Source organism: Typha latifolia, chromosome 9 (assembly GCF_019914945.1).
Source record: "Typha latifolia isolate L0001 chromosome 9, TyphaL0001v2, whole genome shotgun sequence".
NCBI classification, from domain to species: Eukaryota; Viridiplantae; Streptophyta; class Magnoliopsida; order Poales; family Typhaceae; genus Typha; species Typha latifolia.
This window is the reverse complement of record NC_133094.1, coordinates 11,147,639-11,170,364: the sequence shown is the minus strand read 5'-3', so window position 1 is coordinate 11,170,364 and position 22,726 is coordinate 11,147,639. Positions and strand designations below refer to the sequence as shown.

The 22,726-nt window shown below is 37.2% G+C and overlaps 3 protein-coding genes and 1 long non-coding RNA gene across 5 annotated transcripts; 2 read left to right on the top strand and 2 right to left on the bottom strand.

Annotated features, from left to right (window-relative positions):
- Positions 1-1,602: 1,602 nt before the first annotated feature.
- On the bottom strand, positions 1,603-4,639 carry LOC140795375 (succinate dehydrogenase subunit 5, mitochondrial). Of its 2 annotated transcripts, none has more exons than XM_073147899.1 (4): positions 4,393-4,639; positions 2,499-2,803; positions 2,210-2,395; positions 1,603-1,878 (listed from the first exon to the last, which is right to left on the bottom strand). In XM_073147899.1, the coding sequence occupies exons 1-4, from the start codon at positions 4,547-4,549 to the stop codon at positions 1,822-1,824; spliced, it is 705 nt and encodes a 234-aa protein (XP_073004000.1). In that variant the 5' UTR covers positions 4,550-4,639; the 3' UTR covers positions 1,603-1,821. The 2 variants fall into 2 exon arrangements, with proteins under 2 accessions (XP_073004000.1, XP_073003999.1); XM_073147898.1 differs by having other exon boundaries at positions 4,390-4,632.
- A 1,599-nt stretch (positions 4,640-6,238) lies between these two features.
- LOC140795599 (uncharacterized) lies at positions 6,239-11,276 on the top strand. Its single transcript, XM_073148270.1, has 8 exons — positions 6,239-6,311; positions 7,651-8,867; positions 9,086-9,176; positions 9,502-9,659; positions 9,750-9,801; positions 9,968-10,047; positions 10,169-10,262; positions 10,441-11,276. The coding sequence occupies exons 2-8, from the start codon at positions 7,809-7,811 to the stop codon at positions 10,947-10,949; spliced, it is 2,043 nt and encodes a 680-aa protein (XP_073004371.1). The 5' UTR covers positions 6,239-6,311; positions 7,651-7,808; the 3' UTR covers positions 10,950-11,276.
- LOC140795600 (uncharacterized) lies at positions 10,276-13,164 on the bottom strand. Its single transcript, XR_012110323.1, has 3 exons — positions 12,309-13,164; positions 10,976-11,100; positions 10,276-10,887 (listed from the first exon to the last, which is right to left on the bottom strand). It is a non-coding gene; the product is annotated as an uncharacterized lncRNA (long non-coding RNA).
- Positions 13,165-15,031: 1,867 nt separating this feature from the next.
- On the top strand, positions 15,032-16,279 carry LOC140795768 (E3 ubiquitin-protein ligase PUB23-like). The gene has a single exon (XM_073148527.1). It carries the CDS (start codon positions 15,032-15,034, stop codon positions 16,277-16,279), a length of 1,248 nt encoding a protein of 415 aa, XP_073004628.1.
- Positions 16,280-22,726: the final 6,447 nt, after the last annotated feature.

Here is a 22,726-nt window from a genome sequence, read left to right as displayed (position 1 = left end):
TCCTAGAGATTTGGCACTTTAGATCGTTTTCCGTTTGGAGGAGGATCTAGTGGTGATCACAAGCCATCCTTTGTAGATTTCTGGTCGGGCTCGTTACAGTAACTAATATCTAGTAGATACCTCCATAAATTTAAATACTTTGCATCTTAATCTGCTTACTAGAAGTTTATTTTTATTTTTAAAAAAAACTTCTTTAAAATAGAAGTAAATAAGTACGATAATCTCTACATCCAATTTAGTTTAAAGACCAAACCAACAATAATATATTTATTGTTCATATCCAAGCTACAGGCAAATGGTTGTTATCTTGTAATCTCATCTGGCGATTATAGTTTTAGATGTAGTTCAAACAAATATACAATCCAACGAGTTGAAATCCAAGTGGAGATTTTGTTGTGAGATTCTCTTACCATTTTAAGGTCTCAAAGTTGGCCGGATTCCAAGATGCCGTGAGGCTATGCGAAAGAACGAGCTTGACCTGTCTAAATCTTTCAGATGTGAATGTACTGTTGTACCATGTAACATTGAATCATGTACCGAAATCTAGTCAAAATTTACCACGAGTGGTAAGATATCATGTTGTCTTACGTGGAGGTGCTGAACAACAAGTGGCCAATTGAGAACCCCTTCACATTAATGTCCTTGAAAAGTGCAAACCGACCCAAGATGAGATGTTTCTTATTTTCCACACATGAGAGAGATACTTTGGTTTGGCATCTAGCTGAATGTAAGTTAGTCATGCAAGGATCAAAGTCCACAGAGTATAAAGTAAAAAAGAGCTGCACAAACAGGACTTATGCCATATGCCATATGCCAAAAGGATTTTTTCTTTTTATCTTTTTGAAAGCCAAAAGGATTTCTAGTCAGATGCTTCTGCCTACCTTCTCAAGATAACAGTAATCACTGGTTAACACGGGCTAACTTCAAGAATTAGAACCATTATTTAAAATATAAGCAGTAATTTAAAGCATATGGGTATGGCATAATAACCTCCCCCGTTGCAAGAACTAATGGAATACTTTCCCTATAATGTTCGAGCAGAGCCTCAAGCCCAGCTCGAGGAGTAATGTAAATCTGTTCGAGGAAAGCTTCAAGCCCAGCTCCAGTAGTGTAAAGCCAGACTACTTACTTATCTTCTTCTTATTCCTAGTCGTCTGTTACAAGTTAGGAAAGCCTGGAATAAAAACATATGAGGGATCCCTCAAAATAGAGAAGGGCGAGCAGAGAGGTAGATAGATATACTATCTAGGTCAGTAGTCTTGCTCGTTCAGGACCCTAGCTTTATTGCGAGCCAAAACACCAAGAAAGAAGAAAAATGAAAATACCACATAACGATAGCCTAGCCTGTGAAAGAATACAGTCACAAGACAAAGACGATTCTTTCACGAACTAATCTCCACTGCTATCTATCGCTGACTGAATGTAGCACTTGAACATAGCTTCAAAAAGTCGTTCTAACACAAAGTAGGTTTGGAAATATACTATCTTGATGAAGAACAAGGTTGGAAAACCAAAGTAGGAATAGAGAGCAACAAAAGAAAAAACATCAGAAAGGCTCCTTCTGGAATTAAACGCCTGTGATAAAATGTTCGCAAAACTTGGTTAAAAGGAATGGAAGATCAAGGCTCATTTATTCTGCTAGAAGGTCCATCACTCAAACCTTTTAATAGGAGGGGCTGAGCTTATCAATTATCTCTGAATTGTTTAGAACGGACAATCCCTGGATTATTTAAAACAGAACTACACATCCACAAAAGCAGACAGATTAAATGAAAGTGGTAAATCATGCAGCCAACCCCCTCGGAGATCTGCCATATTTTCTCATGATCTCAGCTCAACATAGGAACCAGAAAGCCCCGAGGTGCCAAGAAGAGAAACCTGCAAAATAAAAAGGTTGAGCTGGTTCAATTGATTATGTCCAAAGTTAGAAAGAACAACAGCTAGAATATCAAATATATCAAACATCAGCTTTCAATTGGTATTGCAGCTCTCTAAAATGGAGCTCTGGTGGCAAGCTGGCTTACCTTCGAATCTAAAACAGAGGTTTTGATAAAAAAAAAGAGAGTAAAAGATGTTACTAGCGAGAGTATACAAGTTGGTAAACAGTGTCCTAGATTATTTCTCTTTAAACCTGTGCACTGATCTTTAGCCTTCTATGGTACCGTGATATTCTATACAAAAAATGCACTGAAAGAAGAACTAAACTAACCTTTCCCCATTCAGAGCCAATCCCACTGCATCTCATCTTTAAATGTATCATTTTCGTGCCCAATTCAGTTTCAACTTTTTTCCGCAAATAAGCTTCATCAGGACCAAAAGAATCCAGATATGTCATGTATCGCTTATATGCAGCTCTAACAGCATCTTCTATGTGATCTGGCAAGGGCCCTACATTCTATAGAAAGTTTAAAAGAGGTAATCAGTCAAAACTTCACACTCATTAGCCTTTTTCTTTCTTTTTTACTTAAGGATGACCAACAGAAACAAGATGAATTTACCTCACCACTTAAACCACTTAGATCATCAAGAGCCATTCTGAGGCTGACCAATACACCACCAAACTCAACAGAAGCCTCAGCTGCACAAAAGACATTCTTCAATGCCTCCTGACCAGCCTTATCATCAGTAGATTTAGAGAGTGCCTTCTTAGCTTCCTCCACCACAGAACCTGGGAGTTCATCCCAGTTTGAAGCCATTAGATCCTTGAATGCAGCCTCTACATCGGGTTCCCTTATAGCAGGCAAGTGGCTCACATTTGAACTGAATAGGCACCTAAAATTCCATGTAGATGGAAGAGTACACTCTGACATTCCATAATAGAAGAGAAATATTAGGATGAAATCGAAGTTGTGTAATAAGGCATAAGCTAAGAATTTTCCAAAAGCCACATGTAGAAAAAGGGAAACAAGTAAAATGAAGTGCTTTAACCTAGTAGGAAGAATAAGTATTTATTAAAACATAGTTAACTCGTTAACTGCTATAAAAGTGTAAGATATAGAGAATGGTGTTCTTTCTATTGTATATTCTAACACACCCCTCATTTAAGGGTTTGAGATAACTTATCAGCCCAAGAAGTAGATTCAACTTAAATAGGTGGAGGTTTTATATTTTTAAACAAAGAATGGACCTAGTTGGATTCGATCATTCGATCTCAAGACCTCCACTCTAGTACTATATTAATTCACCAATTTCTCTAAAAGCTTAAGCTGTTAAAGAACAATGATTTTTATATTTTATATTTTAAAACTTTTCTCACTTATGAACTTGAGACACTTTGATAGGAAAGGAGCAAAAAAGCCACAAGATATAGGAAGTTTTGAATAAAAAATATACTATGATGCCACAGCTAGAAGTGAAGAAAAAAAATGAAATTTGTACTTAATATTAGACTAATAGAAATATTTAAATAATGTCATGTTATTACTGTCTATAAATAAGCCTCAAGACATCATGGAAGATCCTCCCAAAAGATTCTCAACTCTCAACCAGCTATTCAAAAAATGATATTAAATCATGGAGTTAAGCAGTTTGCTAATTATGATGCAGAAAATGTTGAGAAGCCTACAAAGGACAATTGGCAGATTCCTAGCCAAACAATGAATCAAGCTGGGGAGGCTCTTTCATTGAAATTTGCGAGTCAATTTATAATATATAGTTCTAATTCATGAAAAGCAATCCTCCAAAACTTATTCTAGAAATAAAAAAGATTCTAGCTACAAAAGAGAGAACAATGATGCTTGATTGTTTGAAGAACAATAGAATGTTATCCTCGTCTCTCTTGTACAACTAAGAGAAAGGTCCCAAATGAAACAGCATTGAAGATGCTTGGCAATGTATCAAAAAGAAGAAACAAACATATTATCTCACCATAACTAGCAATGGCAAATATAAGCAGTCTTGCTATCAAACTAACTGAATACATATTCATGCTTCTGAAAGTATACACCCAGAGACACACACAAACAGCATAACCACATCTTGATCATTCAGATTCAATGTATGTACCTCTTACAAAAGAAAGGACAATAATGCAATAGCCCAGCATCTTCCAAGAAAATATAGAAAACCTTAGCGTCAGAAAGAATCATCATCAACGGATATCTATTAAAGTTACAAATTCCTATAACCAAATACACTTAAAACAAGCATCATGAAGTATACTCCTGACTAAAGAGCGCTTTTCGTCTTTTACTCCAATCAATCATTAAACACACAGAACTGTTCTTCCTCAGCTCATTCTCATTCTCCTAACCCTCAAATAATTAACGTAGCTAAGACAATTACTACGCATAAATCTTCCCTAACAATCAACAGATCACAACACAAACTCCACATGGATTAATAGAACCGCCAAATCAGAGAGAGGAAGAGATCAGACGAGATACGCACGACCTGAGATGCGATCGGCGGCGAAAGGCGAAGGAAAGGAAGGCAATCGGCTCACGGCTTTCCCGCGCGAGGCGACAGCAGAGATGGAGGAATAGCTCGCGCGCGAGAGGAGAAGGATCCTTCGAGCTGCGGCGGAGGTGGATCGGAGCATCGTCGCCATCAATCGAGAGAGATCGAGAGAGAGAGAAGGGTTCGGTAAAATTTGGGGGTTTGGAAATTAGAATGGTTTCGAGAAGGCGGTGTGGTTTCCTCGGCCCACAGATTTGCTAGTGTTTGATCTCCACGATAGGCCCATTTATTATTACATGGGCCGAGCCCGTGGGTTATTAGTTGGGCCTCCAAATATTAGGCCCAAAATTAAGAAAAATAAATTAAAATAAACTAGAGTATATAAGTAACTAATCTTTCTCTGTTAACCAGCACTGCAAATAGGATTAGATCTTAATCACACACACATGCACACTTGTTAATTAGAATATCCCCCATCTCCATGTGACTAAAGATCTTTCCAGGTGTGTCTTAATGAGAACTGAGTGGGTCTGTGTATTAACTAAAACATCAGCATAGATTATTGGCATCTGTAGCAGGTAAACCCACTTGATCATTGTTGAGATAATTAATCAACTAAGGAGTGCAGTTTGCTGTTCAAGTTGTGGAACATAAACAGAGACAGACTTAAGAAATAGTGGAACGAGAGGCATGAGGTGATTAACAAGTGTTCTTCTCTTTGCTTGTAGCTACTACTGTAACCTTTTGGCATTTAATGACAGACTCCTGGATGTGTTTGCTGAGCAATGAAGCTAGCAGATTAGACTTTTAGTCTCATTCAACTAGTTTCCAACTCTACTCATCATAGTTTGATGCATAATCTATTGGATGCTCCAGTTATGATATTTTGGTAATTAGATTGCGCTTTGATGAAAAATCTATCAAATATCAATTCGAACGGTCATTGAAAATATTAAACCTATCAAAAAATATGTGTCATAATTTTTAATCTCATAGTTGATTTTTTAAACGTTAGCTGTTCATTTAGAGAAGCTATAGCCTATAGCTCAAAATACACAAGTTTAACAGTAATTATTTACTTATGAGTTAAATATATTATAGCCCAAGGATTTGTTGGAATACACCGAGATTCATCCAGCACTAATCTTAAAGCTCTTGAACTCAAATTATTTGACCCTTTCTTGCAAAGCGTCTCATAAGCATCCAGAAGTTTGCTGCATAATTATTTCAACAAAGCATGTCCAAAAAGCAAAATTCCACCCCCCACTATCAAACGTACTACTCAAAAGTCAAAAGTGCCCCCTTTTTATAATCCAAAAATAGTATAGAATATAATTTTAAAGCTCGCATTTTCTATATGTAACTTTGGACTATTAGAAACAGTTAATTATGTTAGATATGTTCTACATATAAATATTATTATCAAACTTTATGAAATTAAAAGTATCTCTTTTGACTAAATTAGTTTGTGATTTGTTGCCAAAAAGTTGTGTTCCTCTTTACAGCTGCACGATTAAAGATTAGGTCGGCCGCAATTCCAATTAGTTAATTAAAATAATGGACTTAAAAAGTTTTTTTTTTTTAAAAAAAAAAAAAAAAGAGAAAAGGAGGGATTTGGAAATAGTGAAGAATGTAGGGTTCAAACTGTAGGGTGTTATTTGCAAATTTCACTCTATTTTTTCCGTATTTTTCTTTTACTGCAGACTTTCTAACCAACTCTTTATTAGAGCGGCCCCGAGTCGTACGGTCCACTGGATCACGTGCCAGACCCGAATCCGATCGCGTGTGGGCCCCCACAAACTTTTCCCGTATATATTCCAAATTACGGCTACGTGATCGTAGGACGGTGAGCCTTATCGAGCCCTAGAATCCAATCCTTCCTCTCCGTCCATGGCGAGAAGTAATATAACCTGGTAAGTATTGAGATCAGAAGCCATTGCTTTGATATCAAATCGTCGCCTATAGGCCAAAAATCGAATCTTTTTTTTTATTTTTTTATTTTGTCTGGCTCTGATCCGGTACCGAGATAGGGAGATGGTGAGAATATTGGATTTTTATTGCCTTTTGATGGCGAGAAAGCAGGGGAGGGGGAGAGGAGGAAATCTTTGGCGTGCGCAGCAGTTGGGTGGCTCGAAGGACGCGGCTTTAATGGCGGGAGGCGAAGCCTACACTTATAGAGTCCGAGGGGAAGTGTCCGTACCGGGAGTTGTAGGTCGTAGGAGAGGAAGACGAAGGGGGGAGATAACGGCACGTGTCGGTTGGCGACCGGATCCCTCGCCTGCGACGACCGATCCCTTTCCGTAGCTGTCCGGTTCGTTTACCGGAGCCTGCAATCTCTTTAAAGATCGCCATTATTGCGCTATAGAAAGCGAGTCGATTTATTATACCTAGAGGAGGGAAAGCCTGCCACTTTTTTTGTTTTTTTCCTTCTAGTTTAGTGCTGTGTTTCGATCTCGCCATGTCTATTCCGTGGGGATTCGTGCGGCTACGCCGCTCGTGTTGGTGGCTCGTGCGGGCTGGGGGGTTATCGGAGGGAGTATATAATTTGGGGTTGGACGAAGATGGACTTTGTTGTTTTTTGTTCAGTTTTGATCCGGATAAGGAACACGTTTAGAGGTAGAGAGCAATTTGGAATTTGAAACTTTTATTTTTATTTTTTGATAGAATTCATCCTGTTCTATTGTTTTGTTGTATATATATATTTAGATATTTAGATTGGGTTCTTATCCTTTTTATCTACTGCGATCGGAGATTCTGGTGTCTTGGATTCTATCAAGTTATTAGTTCATGAATTCATGAATGGTAGGGTGTATTTGACTATAAATGTAGTAGCTTAGTTCTTCGACGTGTCGAATTCACTCTTTACTCTTTTATTATGCAGTGGACTTGAGCTTTAAATATTTTGGGAATCTACTATTTCTTTGTTGTTATTTTAGGATTTACTGGTACTCCCAAGTGTAGAAGAGGATCTGCTTGCTGTAATTGTAACATTGTAGTTATTGATTCATTTGAAATTTTGTAGAAAAGCTTTGGTTGAGAATTTTAATGGTATAGCTTTTGTTTTAAATAGTCTAGAGTGGAAAGGAAACCCCACATGATTTTCTGAAAACAAGTAGCCTTAAGTGCATTATAGCTTTGCAGTCCATTTAATTGCACAACATGTTTATAAGATAGGTTTTATTTGTGGTTGTAATTATACTCCTATGTTAATTTTTCTTTATTTTAAAGTTTCATTTTCCCGTCCATTTTTAGTGCCATGACTGCTGGTTCTATACTGGAGGAGAAGAGGAGGCACTATCAAGATCTGAGATTGGAGTTGTGATAGTTGTAGCTGCTAAGCTCTTAACTTTGTTGTAGGGAGCTTCCTACATGGTGAATAATTTTGAAGCTTTTGTACCATTCTGATAAACATGCTGAGGTCGGAGGAGGAAGGGGAAGATGTCTTCTTTGATGCACGCGACAATATCAGGACTTCTATAAGTTCTTCATCATCAGAGGAGTGTGATATTGGTAAGCCAGAGTTAGAGCTAAAACAGTTTGATCATGGTTTATGGACAGTGGAGCTGATCAGTGTTCAAGAACGACGAAGAAGGTTTTTCCAGGGAATGGGATTTGATGAGTGTGTGACTACTGCATTTAGTTATTCTCATGATCACCAAGAAACTACAGGTGACAAGCCTTCAGAGGCTATGGAGTTAGAGAGAATTGCAAGTAGTAGAAGTGCGTCTATGGATACCTCTTCTCTTGATGATGAGTTAGCAATAGATTTTCGCCGCTGTATAAAGGATCTTGACAGTGGGAAGAGATTTATTGTTCATGATGAGGGACAGGATGGCTTATTTAGCATTCTTAAAGAAGTTGGTTCAAATAAAGTGCTGACTCTGCAAGAGTTTGAGACCTTACTTGGGCCCTCTTCTTCCGTTCAGAAGCTTTTGAGTAGAGCTCTTGTCCATGGAGAAGAAAAGGACAGCGGATTTGGTGCTAAGAACACAAAACTGAAAAGCTGGTGGAGGAGATTTGCAAGGAGGAGACCTGAAGTAGGATTGTGCAAGTATGGTTTTCCTGTGAGTACTTCCAAAATGAACAGGTCAATCAGTGGAAGGGTTAGGCAACAGAGGAAACAATGCATGGAATTCGCTGCTCTGTTCTTGGATCAAGAGATACAAGCCCATAAGGGTTTAATTACGACATTGAAGTTCTCTCCATCTGGATGGCATATGGCAACTGGTGGCGAGGACTGTATAGTTCGAATTTGGCAGGTTAGAGAAGTGGAAGCCTCTTGTAGATCTTTTAGTGCAGAGATATCCGATAAATTTGTTGATAGAGTTAACAATGTTAAGTTGAAGCTTGGAAAAGGTTCTGCCCAAGTTGTTATTCCCCAGAAGGTCTTCAAGATTGAAGACACTGCTCTGCATGAGTTCCATGGTCACACAAGTGATATCTTGGATTTATCCTGGTCTACATCTGATGTGAGTTGAAACCGCACTCCTTTACCTTATCATGGTCTATTGCTAATATTATGTCACGTTTCATGGGATAAAATTTTAATGCTTTTATTATCTGAAATTATATATCTTGTTTACTTCATTGGATCACCTAGTCTGGCATTAATCTTTTGCTTGTTGCACTTATATTCTTGCATCACTTCTTGCATTTCCCATGTTAATGCTTCACAGATTGATTGCAGTGTCTTCTGACATCGTCTAAAGACAAAACAGTGCGCTTGTGGAAAGTCGGCTGCAAGAACTGTCTTAAGATATTTCAACATAATGATTATGGTAAGTATGAGAAGTCAAATTACAAATTATGGTTTACCTTTTTTTTCTGGTAGTTTTCTCTATCAACAACATGGCTGTGCTGAACAATTTCTCCAAATACTTGAGACTCTAAGCTTTTGATCTTGTTTGAATTTTTCTTGCAAATATGAATAAAGTTGTGATGTCTATGGAAGCCTCGTCATTGATTGAAAATTTTGTCCTATACCATTAACCTTTATTAGATAAAGAGATATCGTAGTTTTGTATCTCCTGTGTTAATTGTCATCACATTCCTCTGTTTACATAGAATAATTTGTTCTTTTCTTTTGTATTACGTGGGAACCAGTGACATGCGTTCAGTTCAATCCTATTGATGAAGGATACTTCATCACCGGTTCTATAGATGGCAAAGCCCGTGTTTGGGGAGCTCTAGAGAACAGGGTCATTGAATGGGCAGATGTTCGGGATATGGTCACTGCTGTGTGTTATCGACCAGATGGAAAGGTTTGAGTCTTAAATCTTATTATGTTTTTTAATGATGAACATCATATTTTCTGCCATTTGTTAGTCATTAATGTCATTTTCTCAAATCAGGGTTTTGCCGTCGGTTCTATTACAGGAATTTGCCGCTTCTATGATTACACAGGTACAAAATTGTACTGTGCTATTTTCCCCCCCTTGAGATAATTGTGATCTGCTTTCAACTTTTAAAAACCTATTTTAGCCTATTTTCTCATATTTGTTTTTGTTTTCTTTATTTGAACATTTTTGAAGAGCTCTGATGTGCATTGCCTATATTGTTCTGGACACAGGTCAAAACATGCAGCTTGACACAACATTATGTGTCTATGGTAAAAAGAAATCCTCGGGGAGCCATATTACTGGTCTGCAGGTTAGTTCTTAAAGGTAGTGGCTTTCTTTAATTGCAGCTACTCTAGAGATCTTAAAATTGTTCTAAGAGTGACCATACAAAGTTGAGTTCCTCCTAAAACTTGCATGTTCCATCGTTTCAGTTTTCTCCATTTGGAGCTCAGAGCATTATGATCACATCAGGGGACTCCAGGATACGAATTTTTGATGGCATTGATGCCATACAGAAATTCAGAGGTAGAGCATGATATGCCCGTCAATTTTTGTTTGTAGTTTGTGTTGAAGTTGATGAATTTTCTTTCGAACAGCAATATTCTTACAGATATTGTTTACTAATTCTTCGCTAAGCAAGCTAGACTTTTATGAATCCATGTACTAATTCTAATTTGCAACTTTCTTGTGGTACATCACCCAGGTCTCCGGAAGGCCAAGAGTCTATTCTCTGCATCATTCACATTGGATGGAAGATATTTAGTCTCTGTAGGCGATGATTCACACGTCTACATTTGGAACTCTGATGGCTCCAGGAAGCCCTCCAAAAGAGCCCAATCAACAAGCTCATGTGAACTATTCTTCTCTGGAGGTGCATCTGTTGCAGCCCCATGGCCAGGGGTGGACCGAGGTGCTCGATTAAGTACGGGCCATCTCGACCCTCCTTTATCACAGAGGATCTTAGATCCATCCACCTTGCTCAGGGATCCATACTGCTATTCCCTTGGAACTCGGCTCTTCTCTGATGGCTTCACTAGAGGATCAGCAACATGGCCAGAGGAGAAACTTCCTTCACCACTGGCTGATAATTATCATCATCACTATCGACATCTTACTTCTATCTCAGCTGCATGGAATACAGTCATAGTGACTGCAAGCAATGATGGAGTCATTAGATCTTTTCATAATTATGGCTTGCCTGTTAGGACGTGAGATGTAAGAGAGGCTTAAAGCATCACCAGAGTCACTGGATGGTGTGATCTGTAGGTTTTGTTCATGTCTTAGTGGCCAACCTGGAGGCCTTTATTGAGGAGGCAGCTTTTTTTCCCAAATCTCTTTAGACGCTCTAAAGAGGTTCTGCTGCCTGGAAAGAAGAAAAGAGAATGAAGCAAGCTAGTGATTTTGTTTTTGTTTGCAGAGGTTTCATGTTCAACAGGAATACGAAAAGAAGAGAAAAGATAGAAGTAAAAAAAAAAAAAAAAAAAGACTTGTTTTTTTTTGTGCTATAATTATTCATCATGTTGTATGTTTTCATGTTTAGTTAGAAGTTGTTTGCTCTCATAAATGTGCTGCTGACTTTGGTGGCAGGTGGTAAGGTGAGTTAACTGCCGTTCTGAATAGCTTGCCTTTACTTATGCTCTACTTGCATAAGAATCATATTATAAATACATGATTGGCTATATATGCAATCAATAAATCCTTGTAGAAGTCTTCATCTGGTAAAGGCTTCCTGTTTGCCATATGATTCACAAGTTTTATACTGTTACACGACTGAACTAGGTTTCTTGAGCAATTTTTTCTCAAAAAAAAATAGAGCAATTTTAATTATGAGCATTGAGATAATTAAAATTGATTAAGTCAACTTAGAACTTTTTCAAAACATTTGTTTAGGAGTTAAATACATGTGGATTTCTAAAATATTAAATTATTGCTCTTTTTTTTTTATACTTTTAGTGACATTTTAATCTGTTTAACTATCTAATATCTCTTACAATTAACTTCACAGATAGAAATAATCAAAAGACTATTTTACTTTCTAACATCTCTCTTTCTTCTCTCTAGATAAAAGTAAACTGGTTAATAAGGTGACAACTAAATGATATTAGTATAAAAATTAAACGAGCAATCAACGGAAATTTGAGAGATTTTACTATGAAAACATTTATACAAGTAAAGGCAACAATTCTTAGGTCCTCGGCAAGAGGCATATAAATTATTCAATTTGGTTGTAATCAAAACTACTCCTATGTTTACCTTTCAATATAAAATCAAGATTTAAAAATCCAAATGGACTGTGTCAATAGTCAGAAAAAGATTAAAAGAAAATTTTACAAGAAAGAGAAGGAGTAATTAAATAAAATGCATCCAGTTGCCAATTTAGACTTTGAAGTCCTGCACAACCACATGATGCTAAAGAAAAATACAAATCTCCGTTATGTCTTAGTCTAAAGAATAAATAAACAAATAAATAAAACCAGGAAGGTGTCTCGTACCAGAGGGGGAGGTAGGTAAGAAGAAATCAATGCCTAACGAGATCTTACACAAAAACCCAAAAAGTTTCTGAATTTTTACCTCGTGAATACACAGACAAATGAAGGACCCATCAATGTGATGCTCATCTTGATTCTTGAAACCAGTCAATCATCATAGATCAAATTGGGTCAAGATATCCCAGCAGGCATTTGGAGAAAGAAACATTGGAGATGGTAGCAAATTGCTAGGGCTTGCCATGAACGAGCTGCCCTCCGCGAAGCTTCTACCGGTGTTACTGTTTGTGAAGACGGGGCTTAGGTCGAAGTTGAGATAGCTCGGATCTAGCGGCAATGGGGAGAAGAAGCTGGGAGAAATCGGCGGCAAGGCCGACGGCAGGGGGGATAGGATCCCGGGGAATGAACTGGACCGGTCCAGTATGTTTTGGTCGACGTCGGTGGTGGCGTCGTCGAGATTGATGACGTGTACGGCGCGATCGGGGTTGGATCCGTGGACGGATTTCTCGATGGAGGCGAGGCGGGCGGCGGGGGAGGGAAGGGAGGAGGAGGGGGAGGAGGCGGCGGGATCGATGTCGGAGTTGGATGGGCCGGTGAGGCGCTGGACGAGGGACATGAAGTCACCGGGTTTGGTGTGGATGATCTTGGGGGACACGGCGTAGATGATGACGGGAGGACGGTGGTTAGCGGCCTGAGGATGCGGCGGAGGCGCCGCTGCCGCCGCCGCCTGCGGTTGGTTTTGAGGCGGGGCTATGGGGGCTTCTTGATCTTGTAGGAGTCCTTGCGTACTCTGAGCGGGGCGGGTCGTGGACCTTGGAGCTCACGGCGAGGGGAGGGCCTTCCCATGGATGGATCCATGCTAATTAATTCTCCGGACTTTAATTTGGGGATTTTAGAGAGAGAAAGAGAGATGAATAAAGAGGAGATGGTTTGGTTTGTGTGAAGGTGCAATGGTCTTCTTCTGGACTTTTAGAGAGAGAGAGAGAGAGAGAGAGAGAAAAGAAAGAGGGCACAAGAATTAAGACTACTTAAGGGTAATAATAATTAAAAAAAAAATCTGATTTAAATCGTAAATAAATTGATCCAATTGGAATAGAAGAAAGTCCACGTAAAAATACAGGAAGTCAATGGATTGGGCAGTGATAACTACTGGGAAGTGGAAAAAATAGAAACTAACTCGAAAGTGGTATTATTTGATCAAAAGGGACGCACTGCAAAGGCAGCTACCGTACGACGTGGCACACTGACGTACACAGACAGTAGCAATTCTTACATTCTGGTTTGCAGAGGATCGTGTCAGAGAGAGTCACACCGGTGAGGTACTCACATGAGAGGGAGAGCGCCACACTGAGATCCTCTACTGGATTTATAAATTTCCTTTGGCTTAAATATGTTCTTCTACTTTTCTAAACTTTGTTTAATTATAACTACCATAGTCAACTAAGTTACCATCATGTAATAGAGATCGAAGGTAATTAGTTGAAGAAAGAAAGGAGAGATTAAAACCTATAAGTACTTTTAGTTGAATGTCATCCTCATCCCCATTACACCATTACCATGGATTGGCAACTAGCTAGGGATGCTTTCCAAGTTCCAACTCAAAAGTGTTCACATGAACCATGCTTCTTAATGGAGTTTTGTGCCCATTATTCTTATCCTCACCCAAAAAAATATATAATTTCACTTTTAAATTTGAAAGATAGTAGGGCATTTGTGAATGGATCCTTCTAAATATTATTTATATATATATATATGAAACATAACTAATCATTAAGATTTCATCAGAATATCTCAGAAACACTTGCAATATTCTTATAAAATACATAAAGTTAAATATAAGGATATCTATGTCTTTTCATATGCTAAATTACTAATTTTTTAAGTTATAAGTTTGGAAGGGATAGATACAAGAAAAATCCAAAATAATAATATATGAACCATATACCTTCTAAGTTCATTACCTCTTTTTTTTTTTTTTTAATTTCTTATCAATTAAGATTCTTCCTTCATAAATTTTCCTTCTTTCATTCTTCTAATCCTTGACCCTTACAACATTTTATTCCTCAGGACTATTCAAGACTACCTACTTCTTCTTCCTCTAGATATCCAATAAATGCTACAAAAAAAATGTCCCCAAATTAGTACCTAAACACACCCACCATCATTAATTAATGAAAACTCCACAATATTGACAAGATCATCAGGTTCAAAGATAAATTTGATGGGCTACTTCGAGATGAAATCTTGTTAATTAATCCATTTTTTCTTGTTCAACTTTTACTATAAGCATCTCAAAAAGTATTAAAACACCCAAACAATTTTGGACCATCACAATTAATTTTACTAACTAAATTCCATAATGAAGCTAGCTCGTGTCAACAATATTATTGATTGAAGTTTGGAATACCAGGCAAAGTTTGACATGGTTTTTGAACCCCGGGTCAAATCTAGTGGAACAATTTAGACATAGATGCCCAGAAAGGTCAGCTATATGTATATGTGCTCATATATTTAATAGATATATAATCTAAGAAAAAACAAAGTTGAAAAATAAAAGTCAAAATATCGAACATTCCATATATGGTCCACAGTTAGCCTAAATTGCGGTCTTTCATCAATCCGGACTAATTCTAAGATCCAGAAGAATAATAATTTATACAAAACAAATGAGAAAATACGCCTAGAAAGCCCTCAGCATGAGAACTTATTCATACGTTCAACTTTCTCTCCTCCCTTCTATAAAAGATCGATCACCAATTGCATTCTTTGATCTCCTATAGTAGTAGCTAGCCATTGAGATATATAACAATGGAAGCAGAAAGCGTAGTAGAAGTTCCACCATATTTCCTTTGCCCAATCTCCCTAGACACCATGACAGATCCTGTAACCCTCTCCACCGGCATCACCTACGACCGCGGCAGTATCGAACGGTGGATATTCTCCGACGGCCGCCGCGTGTGTCCGGTCACCAAGCAAACCCTAACAAACCTCACCGTCACGCCAAACGACAACCTCCGCCGGCTAATCCAAGCCTGGTGCGTCGCCAACACCACCGACCGGCTCCCTACCCCCCAACCGCCGGTCGACGAGGCTCAGATCATCAATCTTCTCGACGAGGCCAAGACACCGCAATGCGAAGTGATCTCCCTTCGAAAGCTACGTGCTATCGTCGTCCAAAGCGATCGCAACAAGAAGTGCGTCGAAGACGCCGGTGGAGTGGAGTTCTTACTGTCCATAATAAGAAGAACCATCTCTACCTCAACAAAATTAGAAGAAGAAATATACGAAGTGCTGGAGTCTACTACTGCTGGTGATGAAGCTCTTAAGATTCTCTATTCCATGCAATTATCCGAACAAGGCATGCGTACGAATATTATCGAAAGAAATGGCGATTTCCTCGACATGTTAACGATCATTTTGGGAAGATTAAACTATGAGTCGCGTTTGCATGCGATCATGCTACTCAAGTCATCGTTACCGGTGATCGCGCCGGCCCGGTTGGCCGATATAAAATCCGAGCTTGTTAAAGAAGTCGTCAACGTTATACAAGATAGGGTTTCAAGCAAGGCCATGAAAGGAGCATTACAAATTCTTGTCACACTTAGTCCATGGGGGAGGAATAGAGTTAAGGCAGTTGAGGCCGGAGCCATCCAGGTCTTAGTAGAGCTACTTCTTGATGAGCAAGACAAGAGAGTATGTGAATTGATGTTAATGGCGTTAGATAACCTTTGCAGTTGCAGTGAAGGGAGGAAGGAGTTGGTAGAGCATGCGGCGGGGATCGCAATGGTGTCGAAAAAAATACTTAGGTTTTCACCGATGGCAAGTGAGATGGCGGTGAGGATACTGCTATCGGTCGCCCGGTTTTCGGCGTCGCCGGTGGTGTTGAAGGAGATGTTGCAAGTGGGAGCGGTTTCTAAGTTATGTTTGGTGATTCAGATGGACTGCGGGTCGAAGGTTAGAGAGAAGGCTAAGGAAATATTGAGGTTGCATTTTAGGGTTTGGAGGAACTCCCCTTGCTTGGCTGCTCATTTGCAAGCTACCTATCTCTGTTTATGAAAGGAATAAAAGTAGAAGAAGAAGAAGAAGAAGAAGAAGAGAGATTTGGTCTTTAATTCCTTTGCATTCTTTTGTTTTGGCTAATTTTTATATATTATGATTGATTCATTCAACATGTAAAATGATATATATACAAACCTGTCTTTTGTTTCTTTTTGAATTTATCAAGGATTTATGATTTTTCAACCTTCTTGAAGGTCACATAAAATGTTCATGCATGAACTCTTCTTGTCATTTATGTATACTTTTCCAGATCAAACATTGCAACAATTGTGACAGAAAAAAGTTCAGACATGGTCATTGATATGGAATTTGTCAGGTTGATCTTTAATTAATTATTTATCTCGACTAGATGTGCAAGTAGTAGCACGACCTATTTGATGTTCTTGATGTATTATGACCTGACAAATTGGGCCATGGGCCTTGAATTTGATCCAGATTCATTCATTTTACTCCTCTTGCATGCAGCCAAATGTTTGATTCACCATTCAAGAACCAAATTAATTAGGCTAGAGATTTAGTGGATTATTATATGCTTATCCAGTGGTGATAAATTATATAACTAATGAGCCTTTTTAGGCATCACCATAGGCTATGATATATAGAGTGGGTAGAGAGGGTAGTTGAGTTGATAAGGTTCTTGAGACATGGCTAGTAATTAGCATTTAATTGTAAACCAAACCCTAACTAAGGAGACCAATTAATAGGTCTAATGATAATTTTCCTATATTATTCTTAGTCCATACCTGATATATAGGTTATTAGTATGCTTTGAGTCAAAAGATGAATCGAAAATTAATTTTTTTTTCTAAATACTATTGCTACATATTATAAACTCTTATAGGCATATAATATATATATATATATATATATATATATATATATATATATATATATATATATATATATATATATATATACTTACATATATCATAGCATATAAGCAAGAGGCCTCAGTTAGCCCATAATTAAGAAAAACAATATTATCTATTTTGAGCATATGATAAGGCCATGAATCAAGTGATAAACTTCATGCTTGAAAGCCTACGTAGAAACATCATACCTTGTTCTATAGGATGACATAGACATCATTCTCAAAATCATTCTCAAAGAAGATAGGAAGACAAGTTAAGAATCAAAAATAGCTCCTAATGAAGCTAATTTCCACATCATTTTCCATCTGTTCCATTCCCTTAAGTTAGGGTTTGTCACAACTTTCCAAGCATTTAGTTTTTTGTTCCTTTAAACCTACCACAACCATCATCTAGCTACTAGTTTCCCTAATCAATCAAAAGAGCCTACCAAGGATTCCAAAGCAAACCTAGCTCTATATATATAATACTTGTACATATATATATATATAGGTTTAGATCATGTTGTGGTAGAGGGGAGCACCCAAAGTCTCATCATTTTATGCATTTTTCTAGTACAATATGCTTTGATTAAAAGGTAGCAATAACATGGATTAGTATTACAATTTGGCAACATGATCACTTAATTAAGTATATCGAGATTAACTTTTCTAACACTTGGTCCACATTGAGATGAAGAAAAATATCTTTTCCAATTAACTTAAACGTAAGGATCACGTCTCTTTCAATTAAGAAGAGGGGTTTAATTACACACCAAGAAGGTTGGGCCCATGGTGATGGCTAAATGCTACAAGATTGTGGAAAGTGGCACATCCATGGTGACGCACCAAATGACGTTTTTCCACTACTCTCTAAAATGATTTTAGCACAAGAAAAGGTTAATTACTAATTATGTTTTTAATTAGCTTGAAGGCCAGGCTCTTTCCAACTAAGAATCTTCTACAAACGTTTCACTGTTGGTTGGTGTTTTATGAAAATGGAGTCTAGTTCAGATATTCTTGTGATGAATCATAAGATATCATGCAAAGAAGACTAATTTTATCCATTAGCTTGATGATGTATCCTTCATAAAAAGTTCGTTGGGTTTACATAGTATAAGATATCATGCTACGTACTTAATTTAATCACAGTAACAGAATTATAAACTTATGATGGCTTCATTTGCCATCGTGTACAAGATGTAGTTTTCTTTACATGATTAGAATGTCGCCGCTAGAAATCTAATCCAATTTGATGCCAAGCAATTAAAGTTTAATAGTCGACATGTGATAGGGTTGGATTACATAAAATAATAGAGAACTCAGAATTAACATTAGTTTAATTACTTACCAATCATAGAAAAGTAAAAGGCCTTCCTTTTTAATTAATTAGAGAATCAAAGACTTGATTCACTTACAACTCATAAATAGACTAACTGCATAAGATAACCATCGCACTGTAGGAAATATTATTTTGTGATGGAAAAACATAATAACAATAATAGGAAAATGTGATAACGATTATTGATAATGGTGAATTTTGTCTTACATTTGATTTTAAGAGCCTTAATTTCCTTTACATGCTTTAGTCCTTCATTGAATATATTCTCCCTCGGTATGTTTTGCAACGAGGAAGCAATCTCAAACCCACAACAAAAATAGATGGAATAGCAAGACAATTAAACACCTCAAGTAAAAAGGATCACTTTCCTGTACCCATCGGATGGCAACCCTAATAAATTAATATAGGAAAGTAACAAAACTAACATACGGAATGAGCAATGACAATAAAGATGTTAGAAATAGAGAACTACTAATCACCCAAGCTAACCACAACAAAGAAAACCAAAGACTAATAAACCACAAAAAGAGAGTGGGAAACAAGTTTAACGTGGTTTGATAATATCCCTACATTCATGAACGATGCAAAAAAAAATTTTAATCTCTAATCTCTCCCTAATACTATAGAGGTAAGCTCTCTCAGAGCCCCTCTCTCATTCTGCCCTAGATCCCAACAATAAAAGTATTTATATCACAACTTAATAAGGAAGAAAAACTATGGGGCATTTGAATAGCTCCAAGCTAGTTCAAATGCCTCAAATCCTACCTCTCTACTGTGGAACTCTGCCTCTCTTCTATTATCTGGACATTCACCTTCTGACTATGTTTCAATGTTGATGACTCATCAAATATAATGTCCCCATTGATGATCACCTTTCTGAATTCTAGCCTCTAAACTCGAAAATCTCTTCACACAAACTAAAGCAAAAAATTATTCTTGTTGACTCTAAGATCTAATTTACTTTTCTAACATGGTGATATGTAGGAAATTATATTCTGAAATGGGTTTATCACACCATATCTCCAATAAGTTTTTCCCGTTGTTTGTATATGAAAGTATTTAGTTGATAATATAACATACACATATTACCACCTCAGCCCAAAACTCCTTGCTCAAGTCAACTTTGGACAACATACATTTTATCTTTTCCAGTGAGGGTAGTAAGCACTCTGCCACACCATTTTATTGAGGTGTCCCTCTACTGATGAAGTATCGATCTATTCCTTCATCTTAACATAATTTTATAATAAGACCTGATATGTATTCATCATCGTAATTTAATCTACACTTCTTAGTCCTCTTAACAATTTGATTTTCAAATATCTTTATTCTTATAGTGTGTAGTGTGCACTCAAAACTTTCTTGAGTAGTCATCCATGAAGGCAATAGTGATGTGGTCATCGGTGTCCAGTAATGAATTCAATAACATCAAAGTCATGTCTTCATCTAATATTTCAACATCCAAATTTTGTAAATCTGTAAGAAATTGTTGAATGCATTCAGGTGCCCCGCTAAGATGTTCCATCATTGTATTGGAAACGAAAGTACTTTTTTCAAACAAAGTTGGTTTTCAATACATAGTCATATATTTGTCCTCTAATTTTTTCTACAAGATCTTTGACGATGTATCATAAAGTACTTTTGGTTCTTCGCAAGACAAAATGAATTGCACTACAATCTTGCCAGTTCATCATTTTCCTTTCCTTGCTCGATAGTCTATTTGGGTTTTTCCTTTAATGTTAATGTTGTCCAATTCTCATTGAAACAAGGCGTTAATGACTTCACATTGCCACATTCTAAAATTATTAGTGCTATCAAACTTCTCTAGCTCAAATTTGGCATTTGAAATACTTTCCATGATTTGGATACTTATGATATTTTTGCAATCGATACACAAATCCAAATATTATCCTTAAATCCAAAAGCCTAAATCTAGACCTTGGTATCAAATAACATTTTTTGTAAGAAGGATGTGGAAGCGATCCCAATTCCACACCAAAAACTAAATAGAATGGCGATGAACAATAACAAACTATAAAAAAAAAATTCCAAATAAGAAATACACAATCGAGATGCTAGAAGTAGAGAATTACTAATCACCGTAGTTAACCACAACTAAGAAAACTAAGTTACAAAGAAGAGAGACCGGTAGACGAAATTTAAGTAGTTCAGCAATATGCATATATTCACGAGGAATGCAAAGCTTGAATTCTCTTATAGATATGTAAGTACAAGCTTTTTTTTCTAATATTTAATTTCTTCCTAATGTAATAGAGGTATGTTCTCTCAAAACCCGTCTCTCATTATGTCCTTAAATCCCATATTAAGTATATATAGGTGAGACTTGATTGGCGTTCGAACACCGGTTATCTTAAATTCACTTCACCCCTTACAATTCTTTTAACATATTAAATTAAATTTTTGGTCCAATTTGAAGATCCTCGTTAGAGATCAAGTTATAGAGAATTGAATAAAAATTTTAAATAATAAAGATAAAAAATGTTATCATATTTTTTAATTTAAAATTCGATCGATATTATTTGAGATATGTTAAAAAATTTATCTAACCCTTTACAACTTTATCTCTAATGAACAATTTCGAATTCTACAAAGTGATGCGTTCAAATATAATAAAATAATAATAGATATAATTGTTCTCTGAGTTTGGATTGTTTTTCTTTTTCTTTTTTCTTCCCTTATTTCTCACGTAGCAAGAATGGGAGGGTCAGGGTGACGTGGAACGCGTGGGGCAGGGGACCCACCTGGGCCCCCACCACTTCTCGTCGAGAGAGACGGGTCTCGTTGTGTGATATCCTGGGTCTCTTCGCCCATTGGTCCGTCCCTTGACCCTCCTCTCACGCACACACGTGGACCCCGCACTTGAAGATGGCGACGTGTACTTTTGGCAGCTAGCTACGGGCCCCACTCCCACCGAATCCTCCTCGGCCCCCTCCCTCTCCCATCTCCCGGATCCCCTACAACCCCCTCCCGCACGTACCAAGCCTACAATGCGGTCTCAGAGGGCGACACGTAAGAAAAGGTACCGTCGGCAAGCGGCACGTGGGAATATGCAAGCCGGTGACGCGAAAAAGAAGAAGAAGTGGGTCCCGTCCTGAGACTCGAGTGCGTAATTATTGCGACTAGCCCACGTGTCGCATTCACAACCCCTTGAATTTTCCACGGGTAGATTTTTATTTCCTTTTTGCTGCCTGCTACTACTTGCTACCAAATTATTTGCTGTATTAGAAATGCATATAGTTAGAGAAAAATCCTAAATTATTATTATTATTATTATTTTAAAAAATATTTTTAAGTCCATAGGTTGTAGGTACAGTATCATATATCAATCAATCACTCTTTGGTTTTTTAAGATGAAGGTAAACCTCTTGTGTGACTTTTAGATAAAAGTATGCGTCGCATATCGATATCGATATCATGTAGTATATTCTGTCGGTAGAGTGACCTCCAAATAAAAAGAGGATGAGGTTGAGCGAGAAGACAAGATGTGTTGATTAATAGTATTTACGGAGCAAAAATTACTAATTAACTTAGCAATTAAAATCAATCATTTAAAGCTAAAGAATAGTTTATACCTTTTCTTAGTCTACTAATATCATTCTTATAAGGATAACTTGTGAAAAGAATATATCAAAAGATGATGATTGAGTCATCAATGAATATAGAACAATTAGGGCATCAACATATTTTATTCCCATCTTATTCCAGTACCCTTTAATTACCTTCTAACTGTTTACCTAGTTATGTTAAAAAAAAGATATTTTTTCTATCATATATACAAGCATCACACATGGAAAACAACAAGGATAACCACCTAAAAGCTATTAAACTTATCATCTAACACCATGCAATGGATAAGAGGCTCTTAAGAATTGGAGATGAATCTATCATTCAACTAACAACAACAGTGAGATGTATATTAAAATGCAAACAACTGGCTTTAAGTAACATTCAAGAGTTCTATATATATATATTTGTATACTTAATTGCTCTATTTGGTGAAGCATCACTTTGTATTCATCTCCATTGACCCAGATGTTAGTTACTGCTATCTTTATATCACAAAATATAAGAAATCATTTAACAATCTCATGTGTACTATTTTTCAACATAGTAGAAGAAATAATTGTGTCTCACTACCTGATATGACTGCCTCATCCACATAATAAATGCATCAATCAGTTGCCTTATTTTATTGCAATAACCAAGAAGCTAGTAAAAAATTATTACTTCCTCA